At 39.7% G+C, this 16,727-nt stretch overlaps 4 protein-coding genes across 5 annotated transcripts in view; 1 reads left to right on the top strand and 3 right to left on the bottom strand.

Annotated features, from left to right (window-relative positions):
* Positions 1–249: 249 nt before the first annotated feature.
* Positions 250–993, bottom strand: LOC101293650. The gene has a single exon (XM_004309534.1). It carries the CDS (start codon positions 991–993, stop codon positions 250–252), a length of 744 nt encoding a protein of 247 aa, XP_004309582.1.
* A 3,897-nt stretch (positions 994–4,890) lies between these two features.
* LOC101306194 (metal-nicotianamine transporter YSL1-like) lies at positions 4,891–7,600 on the top strand. Its single transcript, XM_004309496.1, has 7 exons — positions 4,891–5,222; positions 5,305–5,477; positions 5,572–5,666; positions 5,746–5,880; positions 5,969–6,158; positions 6,247–6,358; positions 6,488–7,600. Exons 1-7 carry the CDS (start codon positions 4,910–4,912, stop codon positions 7,408–7,410), a joined length of 1,941 nt encoding a protein of 646 aa, XP_004309544.1. The 5' UTR covers positions 4,891–4,909; the 3' UTR covers positions 7,411–7,600.
* Positions 7,601–7,869: 269 nt separating this feature from the next.
* LOC101305905 lies at positions 7,870–12,608 on the bottom strand. Its single transcript, XM_004309495.1, has 14 exons — positions 12,119–12,608; positions 11,702–11,839; positions 11,479–11,548; positions 11,196–11,309; positions 10,933–11,016; positions 10,525–10,575; positions 10,353–10,382; positions 10,165–10,227; positions 9,982–10,047; positions 9,686–9,814; positions 9,420–9,455; positions 9,093–9,212; positions 8,809–8,979; positions 7,870–8,128 (listed from the first exon to the last, which is right to left on the bottom strand). The coding sequence occupies exons 1-14, from the start codon at positions 12,523–12,525 to the stop codon at positions 8,018–8,020; spliced, it is 1,590 nt and encodes a 529-aa protein (XP_004309543.1). The 5' UTR covers positions 12,526–12,608; the 3' UTR covers positions 7,870–8,017.
* Positions 12,609–13,230: 622 nt separating this feature from the next.
* The window catches only part of LOC101305426 (GTPase-activating protein gyp7-like), a 4,022-nt gene continuing 525 nt past the window's right edge, over positions 13,231–16,727 (bottom strand). The window contains exons 1-5 of one of the 2 annotated variants that reach the window (XM_004309494.1): positions 16,508–16,721; positions 15,802–15,937; positions 15,634–15,683; positions 14,940–14,993; positions 13,231–14,779 (exon numbers count right to left, since the gene is read on the bottom strand). In XM_004309494.1, the coding sequence (XP_004309542.1) occupies positions 13,525–14,779; positions 14,940–14,993; positions 15,634–15,683; positions 15,802–15,937; positions 16,508–16,689 (1,677 nt within the window). In that variant the 5' untranslated portion in view covers positions 16,690–16,721 and the 3' untranslated portion in view covers positions 13,231–13,524. Of the gene's footprint in view, positions 14,780–14,939; positions 14,994–15,633; positions 15,684–15,801; positions 15,938–16,507; positions 16,722–16,727 lie in introns of those variants that run through there. The other variant, XM_004309493.1, reaches the window with a different exon arrangement.

The raw sequence follows: 16,727 nt of genomic DNA, 5'->3' as shown, positions 1-16,727 counted from the left end.
TTTTTTAAGGTTTTTTTTTTTTTTTTTTATTGAAAGTAAAGGACTGAAGGTTATCACTTGTCAGAAATGTGAGTTTGCAATAACCAGGTATTGCACAAAAATGCCAAACGGTGAAACCAATGCTACCAAAACTTTTCTTTGATTTGATCTTTTATATCATAGCTGTGCTTTTGCAACTGTACAACTTGCTATCAAAATTTCAAGAACAAAAATTTAAACTGAAAAAAAATAAATAAATAAAATAAAAATTCAAAACAATCTCCTGCGTCTCAAACTTTTGGACGAGGCCTTGGAAACCAAGTAGCCCACACCCAAACACATGACCCAAAAGCCCACATCCACAGCCCATCTCACTCCCTCCACATCCATCTCCAACTCCTCCTCCACGTCACCATCCTCCTCCAAATCTCCACCGTCCATTTCCCCACATATACAAAAGCACTCGCCGTCCGATTCCTCGTCCACCTCCGGAATCTCCTCCAGCGGATGAAACCCACACTTTCCCCGCCTTTTCACCACCATTTTCACCCTCTCGCTCATCGCCACGTGTCCCTCGACGGCCACGCATACCTCCGCCTCCGTAATCTCCGCCCCGACACTCTCGCTCTCCAGCACACACTTGCATTCCAATTTCCAATCCTGCCCCTCGTCTTTCCTGAATATCCCCTTCAGCATCTTCTCCTCCCTCAAATACGCCTCGAACCGGACCCCGTCCCCGGCCCGAACCGCCTCCCGCGACCCGAATATCGCCTCCCCCTTCCTCACCTTCGCATTCACCGCCCGGTGGAGCGTCACGAACGCCGCCGAGTCGGGTCGGATCTTCGACCCGCCGACCTCGAGCGCGGTGCCGTTGATCCTCGGGAGATACGAAAGCGTGAGCGACTCCGGCAAGGGCTTGCGAGAATCCAAACCCTTGAAGCGGAGGAAGAAGGCTTGAATCTTTAGGGCTTCTCTCTTGGCCTGGAAGCCCGGGTAGTCCGTCGACCTACACATTGTTTCTATATGGAGCTCCGAATTGTGACCCGAATAATTTGGCTTTCCTTTTTGGGTTGAGGCATGTATATATATAGTGGGGGCTAATCCGTAATTGTTTGGGATTTCCGGGGTAGGGGAGCACACGGTTTATGAAGGTGACGTGGACAAGAGGACAGAATAAGCCGGCCAGGTTGCCGCAAGTTTCTGAGGAATTCTACGTGCCGCGGTTTCGGACTAGGGTGTACGGTAGTGGACGGAGTACGATTTGATCACGTGCTTCGCGGAGTTTGAGCCGTTGGTTGAGGAGGTATGGGTGAGGGACGGTGGAGATGTGGTTGTGTGTGAAAGAGAGGATTGTATTGGTGGAAGTGGGAGGTGCATGAACATATATGGAATGGGACAAGCTAGTGGTTTTGTCTTGGACTTGGTTTTTGGGGTTGGAAGTCAATTTGCATTTTGCAAGGTCCATTTTTATGATTATTTGTGGGCACTTTCTTCAAGTGGGAATAACAGTGATGATGATATCTCAACTTAAAAAAAAAAATAAATAAATAGGATAAAAAGAAGATAACAATTGAGAGTTTGTTCAACGAAAATCAGGTTTACGCGCGTTGAGATTTTTTTATATTTTTTATGTACACCCTCTTTAAGTGATGTTTTTTACAAGCTGAGGTTCGAACTAATGACCTCTTATTACCAGGAGAATCATTGCAGCGTCTGCCTCATTTACAGCCTAACATACTTTCATTAAACCAACCATGTAATTGCAATACAATTCTTAGGTGCGACATCTCCAAATTATATTTAAGAAAACATTATGTATAACATTTTGTATAAGAAAACATTTTGTAGTCTAAAAGAGACGCATGTCATTCCACTTAGACTGTTTATTCTGGAAGCAGAGTGTTCTATACATTCCCAAATCGATCTCGAACAATGTTCCATAACTCTAAAAAAAATTCAGATACAGGGTATTTTGCAAACCCGGCCCAGAAAACCTATCAAATGTATCCTGCAGTTTCTGCTGGACAAGTTGTTTATGCACAGTTGGGTAACTTTTGAGAGACGTTAGAAGAGAAATGAACAATGATAATCGACCAAACTAATACAACGAATACAAGTCGAAGTCGTCTCCACACTCCAGTTGATGGTTTTAGCGACAGGTTTGGAGCTTTGTTTTATCATGAAGAACATGACACATTCTTGTCATCGTGGTTTTAATGGATTGAAACCGCACTCAGTCTTTTGCTTTCTGAAAATGGAGACATGAAGTACACCATAGCCTACCAAGAAGAGTGGTGCAGAATGCAGGCATGCAGCTCCATCATATCCATGGATAGCAAGCAAACCCACATCGAATAAAAAAGCGGAGAAAAGGGGACCATTTTACCATATATTCTGTAATCTGTACCAATCTACTAGATTACCAGAAAGAAGTCTAGCTCCAAGTAAAAAGGATGATAAGCATTATCCCTGTGCCAAGAAGGAAGAAGAAAAAAAGTCGAGCTTCAAGGGTGATTGACTTGCAACCTATGTCTATTCATAAAGATCAGCAAATATTGCTCAATCCTCCACTACGTTTGTGATCTCTATCATTCTTGTCATTTGAAATCGACTTCAGCATGTGGTGAAAGTGAAACCAAACTTTGGGGGCACTGTGGGTGGTGGTCTATATTTGGGGGTTAGCTGGTTTTTTCAATACCTAAACCCTAAAGTTCTCAGGCTTGGAGGGCCAGCAGCAGCAACCTGCCTTGACTTGAGAAATGAACAGATCAAAGTTGAAGTCTCTCTGTCTCTGGATACTATATGATAGTTTCTTGAAAACTTTGTGGAGAGTTGGTCACAATATACATATTAGGCTTGCGTACAAACTATTTCATTTTTGTTTGTTACACGTTCCGACTTAAGCTTCTGAATTTCTCTCACAAAAGCACTTGAAACACAACTTTTTCCTGCAGTCTCAAGCACGTAAAATGTATCAATATCTCATTGTCATATTTGTACCCCGAAATCCGAAATGAGTTGACCTTAAAGGTCAGAATGTAGTTTGATTATTAGCTCTGAAAGTAAAATCTGTAATCTAACACAGACATCCTATATTTTGCCTAGTCAAGAAAATAGGTAAACGTGTTTGATGCTAAAAGGATAGGAAATGAGAAAGGAATCCACAAATGTTTGTGCTTGTTTACATCATATTCCTAAGCAAGGAAGCAATACCTGCCTCAGTTAGTGAGTTTACATCATTTTCATTGTGGAATGGGAATCCATTGAACAAAACTTTTAAATGACCTCAACAGTTCAACCTAGCTCTCCCTAGCTTCAACTGGACTAACAACCACTGTAAAATATTCCAATGCTACGTGATCTTTTGCAGAAAAAGAGCCAAACATATCAAGGAGCACAGATTCTTTCAAACCTAGAAACAGAAGCTACTGTGAATAGAGTTAAACTGCGATTACTCGAACACCACATGAGTTTAGCTTAATCTGAGCAATATAGATTGGTCCTGAGGTTTCAATCAGATAATATTCGAGTGCTATTTCATCTGGTGTCAAAATCACGTGCAGGAATCAGTGAAACTGTGAAAGGTTCCAAAAGCACAGCTATAGCTAGCTGGGGGTGAGTGAAAGGCGTCTGCAGGCCTCATGGCCATTGCTTTTTACATTGAGGACAAGAAGAGCCCGCCGCTCACTCTCATTGACTTGTCATGCTTCTCCTTAATTTGGGTTTAAGCTCCTTTCTCGACTATGGTTGATTGCTAAGAACCAAGCATTGATATGTTTCTGGGATTGATATTTATATAACATGTCTGGTTAAGATCTGTGATAGTTGGTCGAAGGATCAAAATCCTGGTTTTAATGTTTTATAACGTTACATGCTTAGATTAACATCCATCACATAACGTGATCGAATAATTGAAATGAATAGTCTGCTCTAATGTAATGTTAGAACTGAAGAATCTGATACACGTTTCATTATAAAGAGTTGGAAAGACGCAAAATCTTGTCGGAAACATCAATTTTTCGACATGGAATTCTACATCACTCATCAGACTATTGTAAACAAACAAACAAACAAACAAGACTAGAAACTAGAGAGCAGCATATGAAACAATCCAACACAGTGTAGAGCATCTTTCATGAATTTTAATCGCTCATATATCATGCTCAAGAATGCGGTTATCATTTTCTACTCGATGGGGTGTGTGATTTTTTCTCCAGCTATCATTTTCTACTCAATGGTGTTGATAGGTCCACAAAGTTTTCCTGAACGGTCCAGTTTAACCACTTTAAGTGAAATAGATTGTGCAGAAATCATCATCAATAATTTATCATAACCAATTTGTGGAAGAGAATCAAGGAGAAGCAGAAGGGTCAATGATGAGGTCAGGAAGTAAAGCCAAATCATATATAAATAGTAGAAATTGTATATGTAATCCATTGCCATATCCTTATTTTTAAGCACCTTCGGCCATGTTATGCCCTCCTAGAACTTCAGAAAATCTAAATAATCAGGTTATAACTTTCACAAGTGGATGATACAGACGGGTGTGTTATTTGAACTAGTAGGCTAGTGACAAGACACAAAAGAAGATAGCATGTCTACAGTCTACCATTATTTGCTGAGCGGTGGGCTATATATTCAGGAACGCTATAATAAGAGGACAGGGGTGCCGGTTTTTGTCTTCTTTTCTATGTTATAGATTGAAGAGAAGGATAAAAATAGATCACAAAAGAATTTCAAGGTGAGTGCAGGAATGGATTCCCTTCTGATCTTCTTCATTTTCCAGTCTCAGTTGTAGATTTCCCTGTTGCTTATCATATAAGCTAACCACAAAATAGTTAAGATACAGTGCAGATAGTAACAAAAGTGAGAGCTAGCCATGAACATGGACTTGGAAGCAAGGGAAAAGAAGGAGATTGAGAGAGAGGACATGGTAGAAGAGATCATTGAATCTGAGGGGCCATTGGGGAGAATCGATGCATGGACTGAGCAGCTAACAGTAAGGGGAGTCATTGCAAGCATAGTGATTGGAATGGTGTACAGTGTGATAGTCATGAAGCTAAACCTGACTACTGGGATTACTCCTAACCTCAATGTTTCTGCTGCTCTTCTCGCTTTCGTGTTCATCAGGACATGGACTAACCTGCTCTCGAAAGCTGGATATGTATCGAGACCCTTCACTAGGCAAGAGAACACTATGATCCAAACATCTGCAGTTGCATGTTATAGTATTGCTGTTTCAGGTATTTGAAATCTTCTTTGAGTTAACGTACTTCTCTCTTATATAAATGTAGATTCACTTAATAATATTTCTTGAACATGCAGGTGGATTTGGATCTTATCTCTTGGGATTAAACAAGACGACATATGAGTTATCAGGGATTCATACTGAGGGGAACTCTGCAAGTTCTGTAAAGGAACCTGGGCTTGGATGGATGACTGGCTTTCTTTTCCTAGTTTGCTTTGTTGGACTTTTTGTCTTGATTCCTCTTAGGAAGGTAATAGTCATTTAGTCTTTAGTTCAACTTCTTATCATAAAAAGATTGGTGAGCTTCTATTTTGTTTATGCAATCTTCATTTCTTCGCATGCAGGTAATGATAGTGGACTTGAAATTGACTTATCCAAGTGGTCTTGCCACTGCTGTTCTCATCAATGGCTTTCATACTCAAGGAGATAAGATGGCCAAGTAAACATCTGTCGAAAGCTCCTTTGGATCTTTTTCTTCTTAGAAACCAATTTGAATTGATATTTATGATCATTTGCAGGAAGCAAGTTAAAGGGTTCATGAAATACTTTTCGATCAGCTTCTTGTGGGGATTTTTCAAGTGGTTTTACGAGGCCTCAGAGAACTGTGGATTCTCGCAATTCCCCACATTCGGATTGAAAGCTTGGAAAAACACGTATAGTTTTTCAACTAATTTTCTGTCTTGTACTAGGCATTGCTAGCTGTTCTTACTGACCTTCTGCAATTTGTCTTATGAATTGCAGATTCTACTTTGATTTTAGCATGACTTTTGTTGGAGCAGGCATGATATGCTCCCATCTTGTGAACCTGTCTTTACTTCTTGGAGCTGTGCTCTCTTTTGGAGTAATGTGGCCACTAATTGGCCAACTTAAAGGAAATTGGTTCCCTGAGAGTCTAGAGGAATATGATATGAAGAGTTTATATGGTTACAAGGTCTTGTCTCACCCTTTCTATATGGTTTTTCTTTTTAATCTTTTATCTCAGTCATCTACTAACTGTTTCCCCATGATCCCTTTCTCAGGTATTTCTATCTGTTTCTCTAATCCTTGGTGATGGCCTTTACAATTTCATCAAGATACTGTTGTCAACCATGCTTAGTATTCATGACAGATTCAAAAACAAGAAACTTCCAGGTATTATGAATCCTTTGCTTGTACTGAGTTGGTAACTCTTGACCCACCACAATCTAATCGAATCTTTGTTACTGTCATCGAGATACAGTAAAATAGTGACACTAATGGGACACATTCTTCTCACTGCAGATAGGGATGACAAGTTGAAGCCCATTGAAGAGAAGCAAAATGAGATTTTTATCAGAGAAAACATTCCATTGTGGGTTGGAGTTGCTGGATATGTTGTCTTCTCCATCGTTTCTGTTATAGCGATCCCCATGATGTTTCCCGAACTCAAATGGTACTATGTAATCGTAGCCTACATGCTTGCTCCATCCCTTGCCTTCTGCAATGCTTATGGAGCTGGTCTTACAGACATAAACATGGCTTACAACTATGGAAAAGTTGCTCTTTTCGTGCTAGCGGCAATGACAGGGAAAGAACACGGCGTGGTGGCAGGGCTAGCCGGATGTGGTGTCGTGAAATCGGTTGTTTCAGTGGCTTGTAATCTGATGCAAGATCTCAAGACAGCGCATCTAACTTTCACCTCACCTAGAGCAATGTTTGTGAGCCAAGCCATTGGCACCCTAATAGGCTGCATAACTGCTCCTCTCAGTTTCCTCTTGTTCTACAAGGCATTTGACGTGGGAAACCCACATGGAGAATTCAAAGCTCCTTATGCCTTGATCTACAGAAACATGGCGATTCTAGGTGTTGAAGGCTTCTCAGCTCTGCCTCGGCATTGCGTGCAGCTCTGTTACGGGTTCTTTGCTTTCGCAGTGATGGTTAACCTAATTAGAGATTTTTCACCACCAAAGATTGGGAAATGGATGCCGCTGCCGATGGTCATGGGTGTGCCATTTCTAGTCGGGGCATACTTTGCCATAGACATGTTCATCGGGAGTGTCATCGTTTTTGCATGGCACAGGCTTGACAGCATGAACGCTGGCATGATGGTTCCTGCGGTTGCCTCTGGTTTGATTTGTGGAGAAGGGTTGTGGTCTCTTCCTGCTTCGGTTCTTGCTCTGGCCAAAGTAAAACCCCCTATCTGCATGAAATTTTTGGGTTCCTAGAGTAGGCTTTACAGATCTGATCACTGAGAAATGGGAAACAACACTAAAGCGATATACATAAAGGGTAGAATTGTATCAAGTTTTTATCTCATCGTAGACAGTAATAAGATTCACCTTGTCACTATCCACTTTGTTGGGTCATTGACCACCACTTAGCACTAGTAATCAAAATCTTTCCAATTTTGTTTGATGGTGCACACAGTATTGATGCAATGGAATTATGGAATTAAGAAAATAGATTCCAGGAAAAAATGAAGGATGAAAATGAGTTTGAGATTTTGGAATATGCCGGATATCCACCACCACATTTTTCACTATTTTCACTTGCCATAAAATAGAAAGATCTGTCCCAAGCAATCCAACACAATGCAAGTATTTCCGGGTATCATATATGACATCGGAAATAGAAAAAAGGGAGAAGCAAGTTCTGAATGAACCTTATCCTAAAAAACCCTCTTTGATTCTGTAATAAAAATTATATTTAACGCATCCAGAGTTTACAATATACATATTTTATTTGAACAAGCTGTTGTTGATACAAAAATTATACATCACTCTGAAGCAAAATTAAGGAATTGGTGGTATATTTAATTAAATGAAAAGAAAATCACCCTGTTATAATACCTGCCAGAACATCACTCTTACTCCTTGCATAAATTGTATAAACTAGACGAATTGCATCAAGCCATCCATCAAGGAAGTCCCATGAATCAGCAACCTAGAGGTTGATGAAAGAAATCACATTAGAAAGCAAGCTTATTCTATACAAAAGGCAGTGCTTTGGTTCACTTCTATGTACTTCACATTACAACAGTAGGATGCTAATGATATGTCGACAAATAACATCACTAGACAACAACGAAAAGGCAGTGCTTTGGTTCACTTCTACGTACTTCACATTACAACAGTAGGATGCTAATGATATGTTGACAAATAACATCACTAGACAACAACGAAAAGTGTATAATCATGTCTTAGACTAGAGCAAAAACCATATATTAGAGCTGGTATTGCAAAAAAAGGAGATATAAGAGCCAAAAGAATTGAATGCATGAAAGACCTCGTAAATATTGTAAAGCATGCAAGTTAAGTTGTTAACTATATATCCTAATTGGTTATTTGTTGCCAAAGCTAAGGCTGCTTAATATCAGTAGAATCATCATCTCTTTTGATCAAAGTTGCTTGCTTTGACCAGCCATGATGCAAAATTCTTCCTGATTATAAATGAACAGGATTGACTTATTTTTAGATAGGACCAAAACGGAATAAAGATCAACCCTATTTGTAGGAACTTAAACATGGTCCGAATTCAAAGTGATGATGACATGCAAAAGTTGATACGGCTTATGTATCCAAGAAAGGATTTAACTTCTCAAGTAAGAAAAGGTGAACCCTTACCAGATAGAGAGGTCCATTAATTGTATCAATGCAGAGCCCTGCACCAGGTGGTAAAGTCAGATCACCACATGCTGAAACAGAAACGATATCTGGAATATTAACTTTTATAGCTGTATCTCCTGATCTTCCAGAGATGCTTTGGGGTACTTGCTTTTGGTCACCTTTGCTGACCTGCTGAAGTGATGGATAGGAAAATAGGGTTTAGGTTTAGGTGTGCAGATAATTTTTCTTTTCTTAACACACACTAAATATATGAAGAATCATGAATCAATATAAAGAATTACCTGTAGAAGCCCTTCATGGTTCAAAATAAACTGTGATCGTTTCCAATCACTATGGGGTGCAATTGGTTTCCCTACTGGTGGTGCAGTAAGATATCCGACTTTAAGATATGGCAGAGGAAGCTGTTTCAAAGATTACCATCATTTATTGATAATGAAGAACTATAAGGATAAGGATTTAAAAACAACATGTCCAAGTATCGGGGATCAGATTAATCACAAGAACCAATTCTTAAAGAGAATAGCAAGAGACCAATTTCATGATTGATCAAAGAAAGATTTACAGAAAAGAGTAGAAACTTTATTGAATAGATTGGTAGTAATGCTTACCATGGATCTCACCAGCCGCAGAGCACTAGTGTAAACCTGAAAGTAATTTGCATCACAAAAAAGCTTAGCTTAAAATTAATAAGTAACAATATATCCTTAAATATCAAAACCAGACTAACGGACACACATAGAGATTGAAATGAATCAGTGACATTATTTATGATAAAATATTCTTCCCTAGTTGCAAGAAAGTCTGAATCTAAGAAGGTGCTCATGTCAAGTTTATCTTAGCTAAAGTTGAGTGAAAAAAAGGACGGGATCAGTACATTGTAATTTGGTTTCAGAGCATGAGCAGCTGCAATGTAGATAGCTGATTGACTGTACAACTCATTAGGTGAAGCTTCTTTGGGATTTCCAGATCCCCCAGTTCTTAGTGTATCCTCCGCCAATCCATACTGAAAATAAAAAAAAGTTATACCAGTTTCGCGAAACAAGTTACAACTTACATGAGATTATTAGATAAGAAGAACACAGATGTCTTGTTATCTTCTGTAGTACAGTATAGTGCAAACTAAGAAGCTAAGCCCATTATCCTAAGCTAGAGAGGGTAACTCAAACTTACCAATACAGTTCCAAGGTTGTAAATTGCTCGATGGAAATCAAATTGCAATCGAATAGCTGCCCGGAACTGCAACAGACGAAAGCGAAATCAGTCAGTATAAAATTAAGGGACTTACCTAAGAAATTAATTGTTAGCTCCTCCACATTTATCCAACCATTCTGATGTCTCGAAACAATATCCTACCTTACTGATTGCACTTTTTACGATCGATTGCTTTTCTCGTGCAGGCACAATTGCGCTAAGTTCCTACATTGCATAATCACACAAAAGAAATCAGAATGGAGTGAATATCACAAAACAAAAGTACGTGTAGAGGACGCCAAAAGTTCAGTATAGAACTTTAGAAGGCAGACCAACAAAACTTAATATACCTGCAGAGCAAGTCCCCAGTTGTTAAGTGCCTGAAAGATATTGCATGGTGTTAGTACAAGGGAACGAAGGAAACAAATAATATTTTCTCTTTCATCAAATCAGAAGGGTTCTATAAAAATTTGTCTTAGAATATCAGATAACAGAGTCTAATTCAATATTTTTGAGTCATACCTGGGGACTATTCCAGTTCAGCAAGACAGCTTTTTCATAATTTTTCGTAGCCTGCAAATCAAATTAGAAAGGTGAATTTCACTTATTTGACTTTTTTTTTTTATAGAATAAATTCAAGCTATGATGTGAAGAATAAATAAGCTTATGTGATACTAGCACCATCATATATAAGATTAAGCTCACAAAGGTACCTACTCCAGACTCCCAGCATCATAGTAAATGAGAGCATATTTGAAAAGAGCAGAGTGTTCAATTACGATATACTAATGTATTTTAAACAGTATCCTTGAGAGTTGTCAAAATAGTTATTTAAAAACTAACTAGGGCAGTTATAATTTTTTTTCAAGACATGCAATAGATAGAAGTCTACAATCTTGCAAGCCTCAAGTGCTGAAATTTCATTCTAACCTGCTTCCATAGTTCTTCAGCTTCCTTTGTACGACCACGCATTTTCGCTCGATCAGAGATTGCAATAGCCCAATTATAGAAGGCCTGGATAGTAATGACAATAGCCCAATTATTGTCATATGTCAAATGAATAAGACAATTAAAGCATCATCTACCTATAGATACTATGATATCTGCTAGGTGTTAGCTTTCTGATATCCTATCTCATCCCCTTATAATTGGTATTATAGCTTGCTATATTAAATAAGGATAATCAAACATACATCATGAAGTGTAGGGCACAGACGGGTAGCCTCGTCATATTTTTTGCAAGCCTCCTCCAGCAAAGCATCTTTAGAAGGAGACGTAGAATCAGGACTAACGTTGTCCGCACTTTCCTGTATGGAACATGATGACCATTAGAGTCTTTGACATAGTAAATTTTCTCTAACGCGCTAAAGAGTGAAACAAACCATTCTTAAATTAAGAACTTCTCGTTAAAAGTAAAAGAATAGCTGGATATTGTTTATATTATAGAAGTATACAAGAGTCACATGACTTTCATACCTGAAGAACCAGCGCCCAATTGTATAGTGCATCATAATCATCTGGATTTCTCTCTATTGCACTAGCATACCTACAGAATTCAAAATGCAAGTTACAATTTCAGAAAACCGAGACTTCAAATTAAAGAAAAATGCTCTAGCTGCATACATCTCACAGTTGCAGTAAATAATGTTACACTGCTACAAGCATGGAAAGTAAGAAGGAAGCAGTAAAAGGATGGTACCTCTTGGCAGCAAAAGTAAGGACGCGTTGGCGGGATCGGCCATCATCATCAGTGCCTGTGACACTATTGATCAATTCCATTGCAGCATTGTTCTGCTCTTGTTGTTGCTGCTGCTGCTGTTGACGGGGGGTTTCTCCACTGATACATTCAAAGCCACAAATCAGCAAACAAAATGTGAACAAATTGTATAACAAAATCATCCACCAGAATCATTCAATTCCCAGTTTCCATCTTTCTTCTCTCCCAGACACATTTATCAAAGGAAACACCTAATCACATTCGTAGTTACGAGATTTCGAAACATAAAGATTGATAATTGTAGTAATATGCACCAATTTTCAAGCTCAACAAACACAATTACATCACCAAATAATGTAAACAACACAATTTACAAAGGGAGATGAATGTGATGTGAACCTGTAACTGTAAGGCGAGCTAGATTCATTAGCAGCGTCATTTCCTTCATTTTTCAAGCCATTAAGAAGCTCCCTCATTGTGAACGTACGGCTCCCTTCGTCTCTCTTCAGCTCAGGCCTTGCAGTCCCTTGCGAACTGGATTGGATCGGCGTCGAGGTCTCTTTGGATTCCTCCACCGTCGGATCTGCACCATCGATTACAGCCGGTTCGGTTCGGGGTTGCAATTCCGGTTTCGCTTCAGGCTCCGGTTGAGCCTCGGGCTCTGGAACCGGCTCTGGTTGAGTTTCAGGCACTGGCGCCGGTTCTGGCTCGAGGACTGGCTGTGATTCGGGTTGGGACTCCGGATTCGTAGTCGGGTCGGGTTGGAGTCCGTTTTGGGACAGAGGCTCCTCGGCGGGTGTGGACATTGTGAGAGAGATCGGAAAAGCGCTCAGATTTCAAAGACTGATCTGACTGAGAGAGGAATAGAAGAATCAAATCGAAGCTGCTTGAGGAGTTAACGAAGGCATTCACGAATTTAAGTCCGTCTCATTAACGCCGTTAAACAATATTAAATCAGTTACTTTTCCCGGTCACTAACTAATCAACAAGTTTCATGCTCAATCATCGCGTTTAAAAGTAAATGTTTAAGTCGAATTGTTTTGTTTTCTACAGTTCATTTCATACTCAACCAAGCTTAGAAATAAATTTTCAAGTCAAATAGTTTTGTTTTGAGCGGTTCGATGTAAATCTAAGAGTGACTGACCAAATATTACTAAATCTTCCGGTCGAATAGTTTTGCTTTCAATTGGTCGATGTAAATCTAAGAATGACTAAGAAAAAAATATTTAGTCAGCTAGTGACTTACACTTCTATGGTCAGTTTGCAGTAATCAATTTTTACATTTACAATAGGGTCAATTCACTTAATTGTAAAAGTTTCTTTAGTTTAAGAGCCCTCTTAAGTTTCATTTTGGAATCTAAAATGACTGACAATGATATATTTTGGGAGCATATAACTTGCTGAAATGGCAACGGACACAAACTAGTGAAAGCCTGCAGAGGATATATATATAAGCACTTCAAGAACTAGAGTTCCATACAAAGCATATCCAAATGCAAAGGCACAGTTATTGTGTTCACTGATTGTCAAGTGTTAAAACCACTCGGAAGAGCCCCCAGTTACTAAATCTGCCTTTGCTGCCACAATCACTCCGATGAGCATCAGAGCGCGGGCAACACATTATAAATCCCATAACATGGTTCAATACAGAAATTGCTTCTTAAGCAGTGTGGAAGTGGGCCTTGAGATCCCTTGGTTTGAGAGGGAACCTCAACAGGTGCAACAAAAACTAAAAAGGAAATGGAATGCGGAATCACTGAACGAATGAGAAAGCAAAGAATACCAAATCCCCTTGCAGTAGTGCTCTAAATCTTGTCATGAAGGGATACCACCAAATCATGAGCATCATCTAAAAGCTTCCAAACATCCAGACAGCCAGCCATGCTATTGCACTCCCTCATGATCTCTTCCATGCTGCTGTACTTCTCTACTATCAGCTTCCTTCGCTGCAGCACACAAGCTGCTATTGCATACAACAAGAGATCGTCAGTGGGCGGGGCTCTCAGCCTCATCCTCCCCCAAGCAGACTTGGCAATTCCCGCCCTGATTGCTGCCTGATCTGCCCAGATTACCTCCCAGAGGCAAAGTGTCTGCTCAAAGCTCAACTCCCGCCTGAAGAGAACCACTACCATTCTGTACACAAAAAAGCAATCCTCTGCTTGAAGCTTCTCCAGGTGTCTATAGAGAGTAACATCTTTGCCCTTGATAATCTTTGAGATAATGCCAAGCTGCCTCCGAATCCCAGCCTCATCAAGCCGGAAGTTATGCCGAGCCTTCTTCATAAAACCCACAAAGCACCAGAAGGCTTCATCGTCCTCTTCCATGACTGAGATGATAGGAGTAAGTAGGTCACTCATCCCTTGGCAGTAACCAATTTCAGGATCATACAGAGCATAGGCTTCCAGGATGGCAACCAGGCGAGCAGCATGAAAAATCCTGCATGGCTCCAAGTGTTCATAATCCTTCATCCCAACACTCTCAGCTAATCGATGTGCCTTGATCTCTGAGACATCAGCCTGAGTGGGTGAATATATTATCCATTCATCATTTGCACGCACAGCATCGAGGCGGATTATTCTCTGCCATGTGGCATAATCTTCTGCTGTGTGGGTTTTGTGCCTGTTTTCTGCATTGGCAACGGATGAGTTTTCCGTAGCCTTGTCGTCAACATTATTCTCTTCAGTTCCTTCAGTAGTAAGTAAAGGTCGAGTGATATCAGCATCTTCAGAGGAATCAGAATCAGTTGATTCTGAGTCACCGGCAGAGGCATCTTCACAGGTGACTCCACTCTTCTCACCATCTCCTTCGCATGATTCAGACGTCTGAACAGCTTGATGGCTGGCAGCATCTTTTGTATCCTCGGGCAATTTGCTTCCTGCCTCAGTTGAAAATGATCTCAGGGAACTTGTAACATCCCCTTGGCCAGTGGAATCTACAATTTGACTAAAATCCCCACTGCCCTCATTGCTACTGTTTTCAGAAGTTTCCTTTAACTTAAAACTCTTTTCACTTTGTGTTAAAAGTTTCCGGCATTGTCTCCGCAAGTCCTCATATTCTCTTCTGCATTACAAATAGAACAAAGAATGTGGACAAGGTGAGGAAGGGAAACACACAGAGAAAAGGAAGGAGAGGGGAGCTGACAGGGAACATGCCATAGAAAAATTTAATCAGGATCACGAATGCATACATAGGAAGAGGGCAAACAACTGAATCACTATACCTTTTCTGATTTTTTACAGATTCTCTTTCTTCCTTTGAACTGTTCACGTCATAGCTGTTGATCGAGAGAAACCAATGTCAGTATATCAAGAGAGAGAGAGAGAGAGAGAGAAACGTTTTGCAAAGTCCTTTTTTCTCAGATGCTACTACAGCACTAAGGCCTTACTTTTCCATATACCAAACTAGAATTAGGGGTCCCAACTATTGGTTCCCTCCCAGCAAAAGAACTAAGCTGGACAAATAATGAAAACAAGTAAAATTACCCATTATTGTCTAATACCATTCATTTAGATGTAGATTTCTATGACCAAATGCACCAGCAGTAACAATCTAAAAAATAAATGAAATGATTGAACATAATTTGGTTCTCCATTGCTCCCCTAGTACACAAAATATTTGGCACTTAGGAATCCACAGGAACCAAGTAAAACCAAAATGGTGATCATATTCCATGTTCATCTATTCCAAGCACTCAGAAAATACAAGATAGAACACAACAGTTAAGCTAGAGAACTTAACTGGTTGATAGAGCCAATCATTATTCGAGTTCAAAACCAGCAAAGATTCATAAATCAAGCATTTCAGAGAACTAGATCGAGTAGCGGTAACCAGTTCTTAAAAATAGGTAAATCTTTCTAACAGATCTGTCCAAAACACACACGACTGAAAAATTGAAGTAGCGGTAAAATACTTACACTCCAAGGAGGAAAGGCCACACTTCAGGTCGTAGACTCGGATCAACACCCTGCATTGGAACATAATTAATTAATATCCGACAGCTGCAGCACTTATGTTAACAAATACAGAAATGCAATGTAGACACTAAAAAGAGAAAATAAGCAAGTAAAAAGTCAACAACATACTCCACTGCGAACTTTTTTTAAGAACTTGACACCCCCATCAGTGAGCTTCCCTTCTGGTGTAAAGAAACTTTTCCATTGTTTAGGTAGAAGTGCATGTTTTTTCCTCCTTCGCGACCAGGGTGATTTAAGACTTCCCCTGAGAAAAACAGCAGTACAAAACGTATTAGTTTTCACCTTTCACCAGGGAAGTGGATAACACATTAAGACAAACACAACCAACAATCCAAAGTGGTATACAGAGCAATTGCAAATATATGTGTGGTGCATTTCATCTATAGAAACATCAGAAAAGCACCAAAGAAAAAGAACAAATTCAGACTATACATTTTTTATAATTCTTTTTAATGATGAGACATTTGCTACATTATAATGCCAATCCAAACTAAGACACGGTTCAAGCTCATTCATGGAAAAGCAAAAGGCAATAAATGATAATATGAAGCCCAGAAAGAGAGTAGTCTCGGATGAACCCTAGCGAAAACTAGCTGAAGGAGACATTTTTTGGACACAACAGAGAACTTCCAGATCCGGATCTGCGAGGCAATATCAAAAATAAATAAATAAAAGCTAAAACAAAACTCTGCGGGCTGCTATGAACATTTCAAAAAAACGAAAACAAAAATCCGAGCTTTCTTTCCAAATCAATACAATAAATCTAATGTTTGGGGGAAGAAGAAGAACAGCAAACAAACAGTGGAAAACTCACCGATCAGTGTTAACTGGTGAGGAGGAGGAGGAAGACGAAGAAGCAACGACTAACAAAACCGATCGCAAATGAACCCACGACGACGACGACGGTGAAGATGAATTTGACGACGTTGGAGATGAAGTAGAAGAAGTGTGACTTCTTCGTAGGGCTCTCATTAAGGGTTTCTGTTCTGTAAGCATCTCTGTTTCTATATGTGTGTAATTTCTCTCTCTCTCTC

Source organism: Fragaria vesca, unplaced genomic scaffold (genome assembly GCF_000184155.1).
Source record: "Fragaria vesca subsp. vesca unplaced genomic scaffold, FraVesHawaii_1.0 scf0512956, whole genome shotgun sequence".
In the NCBI taxonomy this organism is placed as follows: Eukaryota; Viridiplantae; Streptophyta; class Magnoliopsida; order Rosales; family Rosaceae; genus Fragaria; species Fragaria vesca.
This window is presented reverse-complemented; position numbering and strand designations above follow the sequence as displayed.

Bases quoted from the DNA above. Each gene is read 5' to 3' on its own strand.
- LOC101293650 (XM_004309534.1), bottom strand. From the start codon at position 993: ATGTGTAGGTCGACGGACTACCCGGGCTTCCAGGCCAAGAGAGAAGCC.
- LOC101306194 (XM_004309496.1), top strand. From the start codon at position 4,910: ATGGTAGAAGAGATCATTGAATCTGAGGGGCCATTGGGGAGAATCGAT. The intron at 5,223-5,304 runs GTATTTGAAATC...TTGAACATGCAG, and splicing joins TTATAGTATTGCTGTTTCAG to GTGGATTTGGATCTTATCTC. The intron at 6,359-6,487 runs GTATTATGAATC...TTCTCACTGCAG, and splicing joins CAAAAACAAGAAACTTCCAG to ATAGGGATGACAAGTTGAAG.
- LOC101305905 (XM_004309495.1), bottom strand. From the start codon at position 12,525: ATGTCCACACCCGCCGAGGAGCCTCTGTCCCAAAACGGACTCCAACCC. The intron at 11,549-11,701 runs GTACCATCCTTT...TGAATTCTGTAG, and splicing joins CTTACTTTTGCTGCCAAGAG to GTATGCTAGTGCAATAGAGA. The intron at 11,310-11,478 runs GTATGAAAGTCA...TGTTCCATACAG, and splicing joins ATTGGGCGCTGGTTCTTCAG to GAAAGTGCGGACAACGTTAG.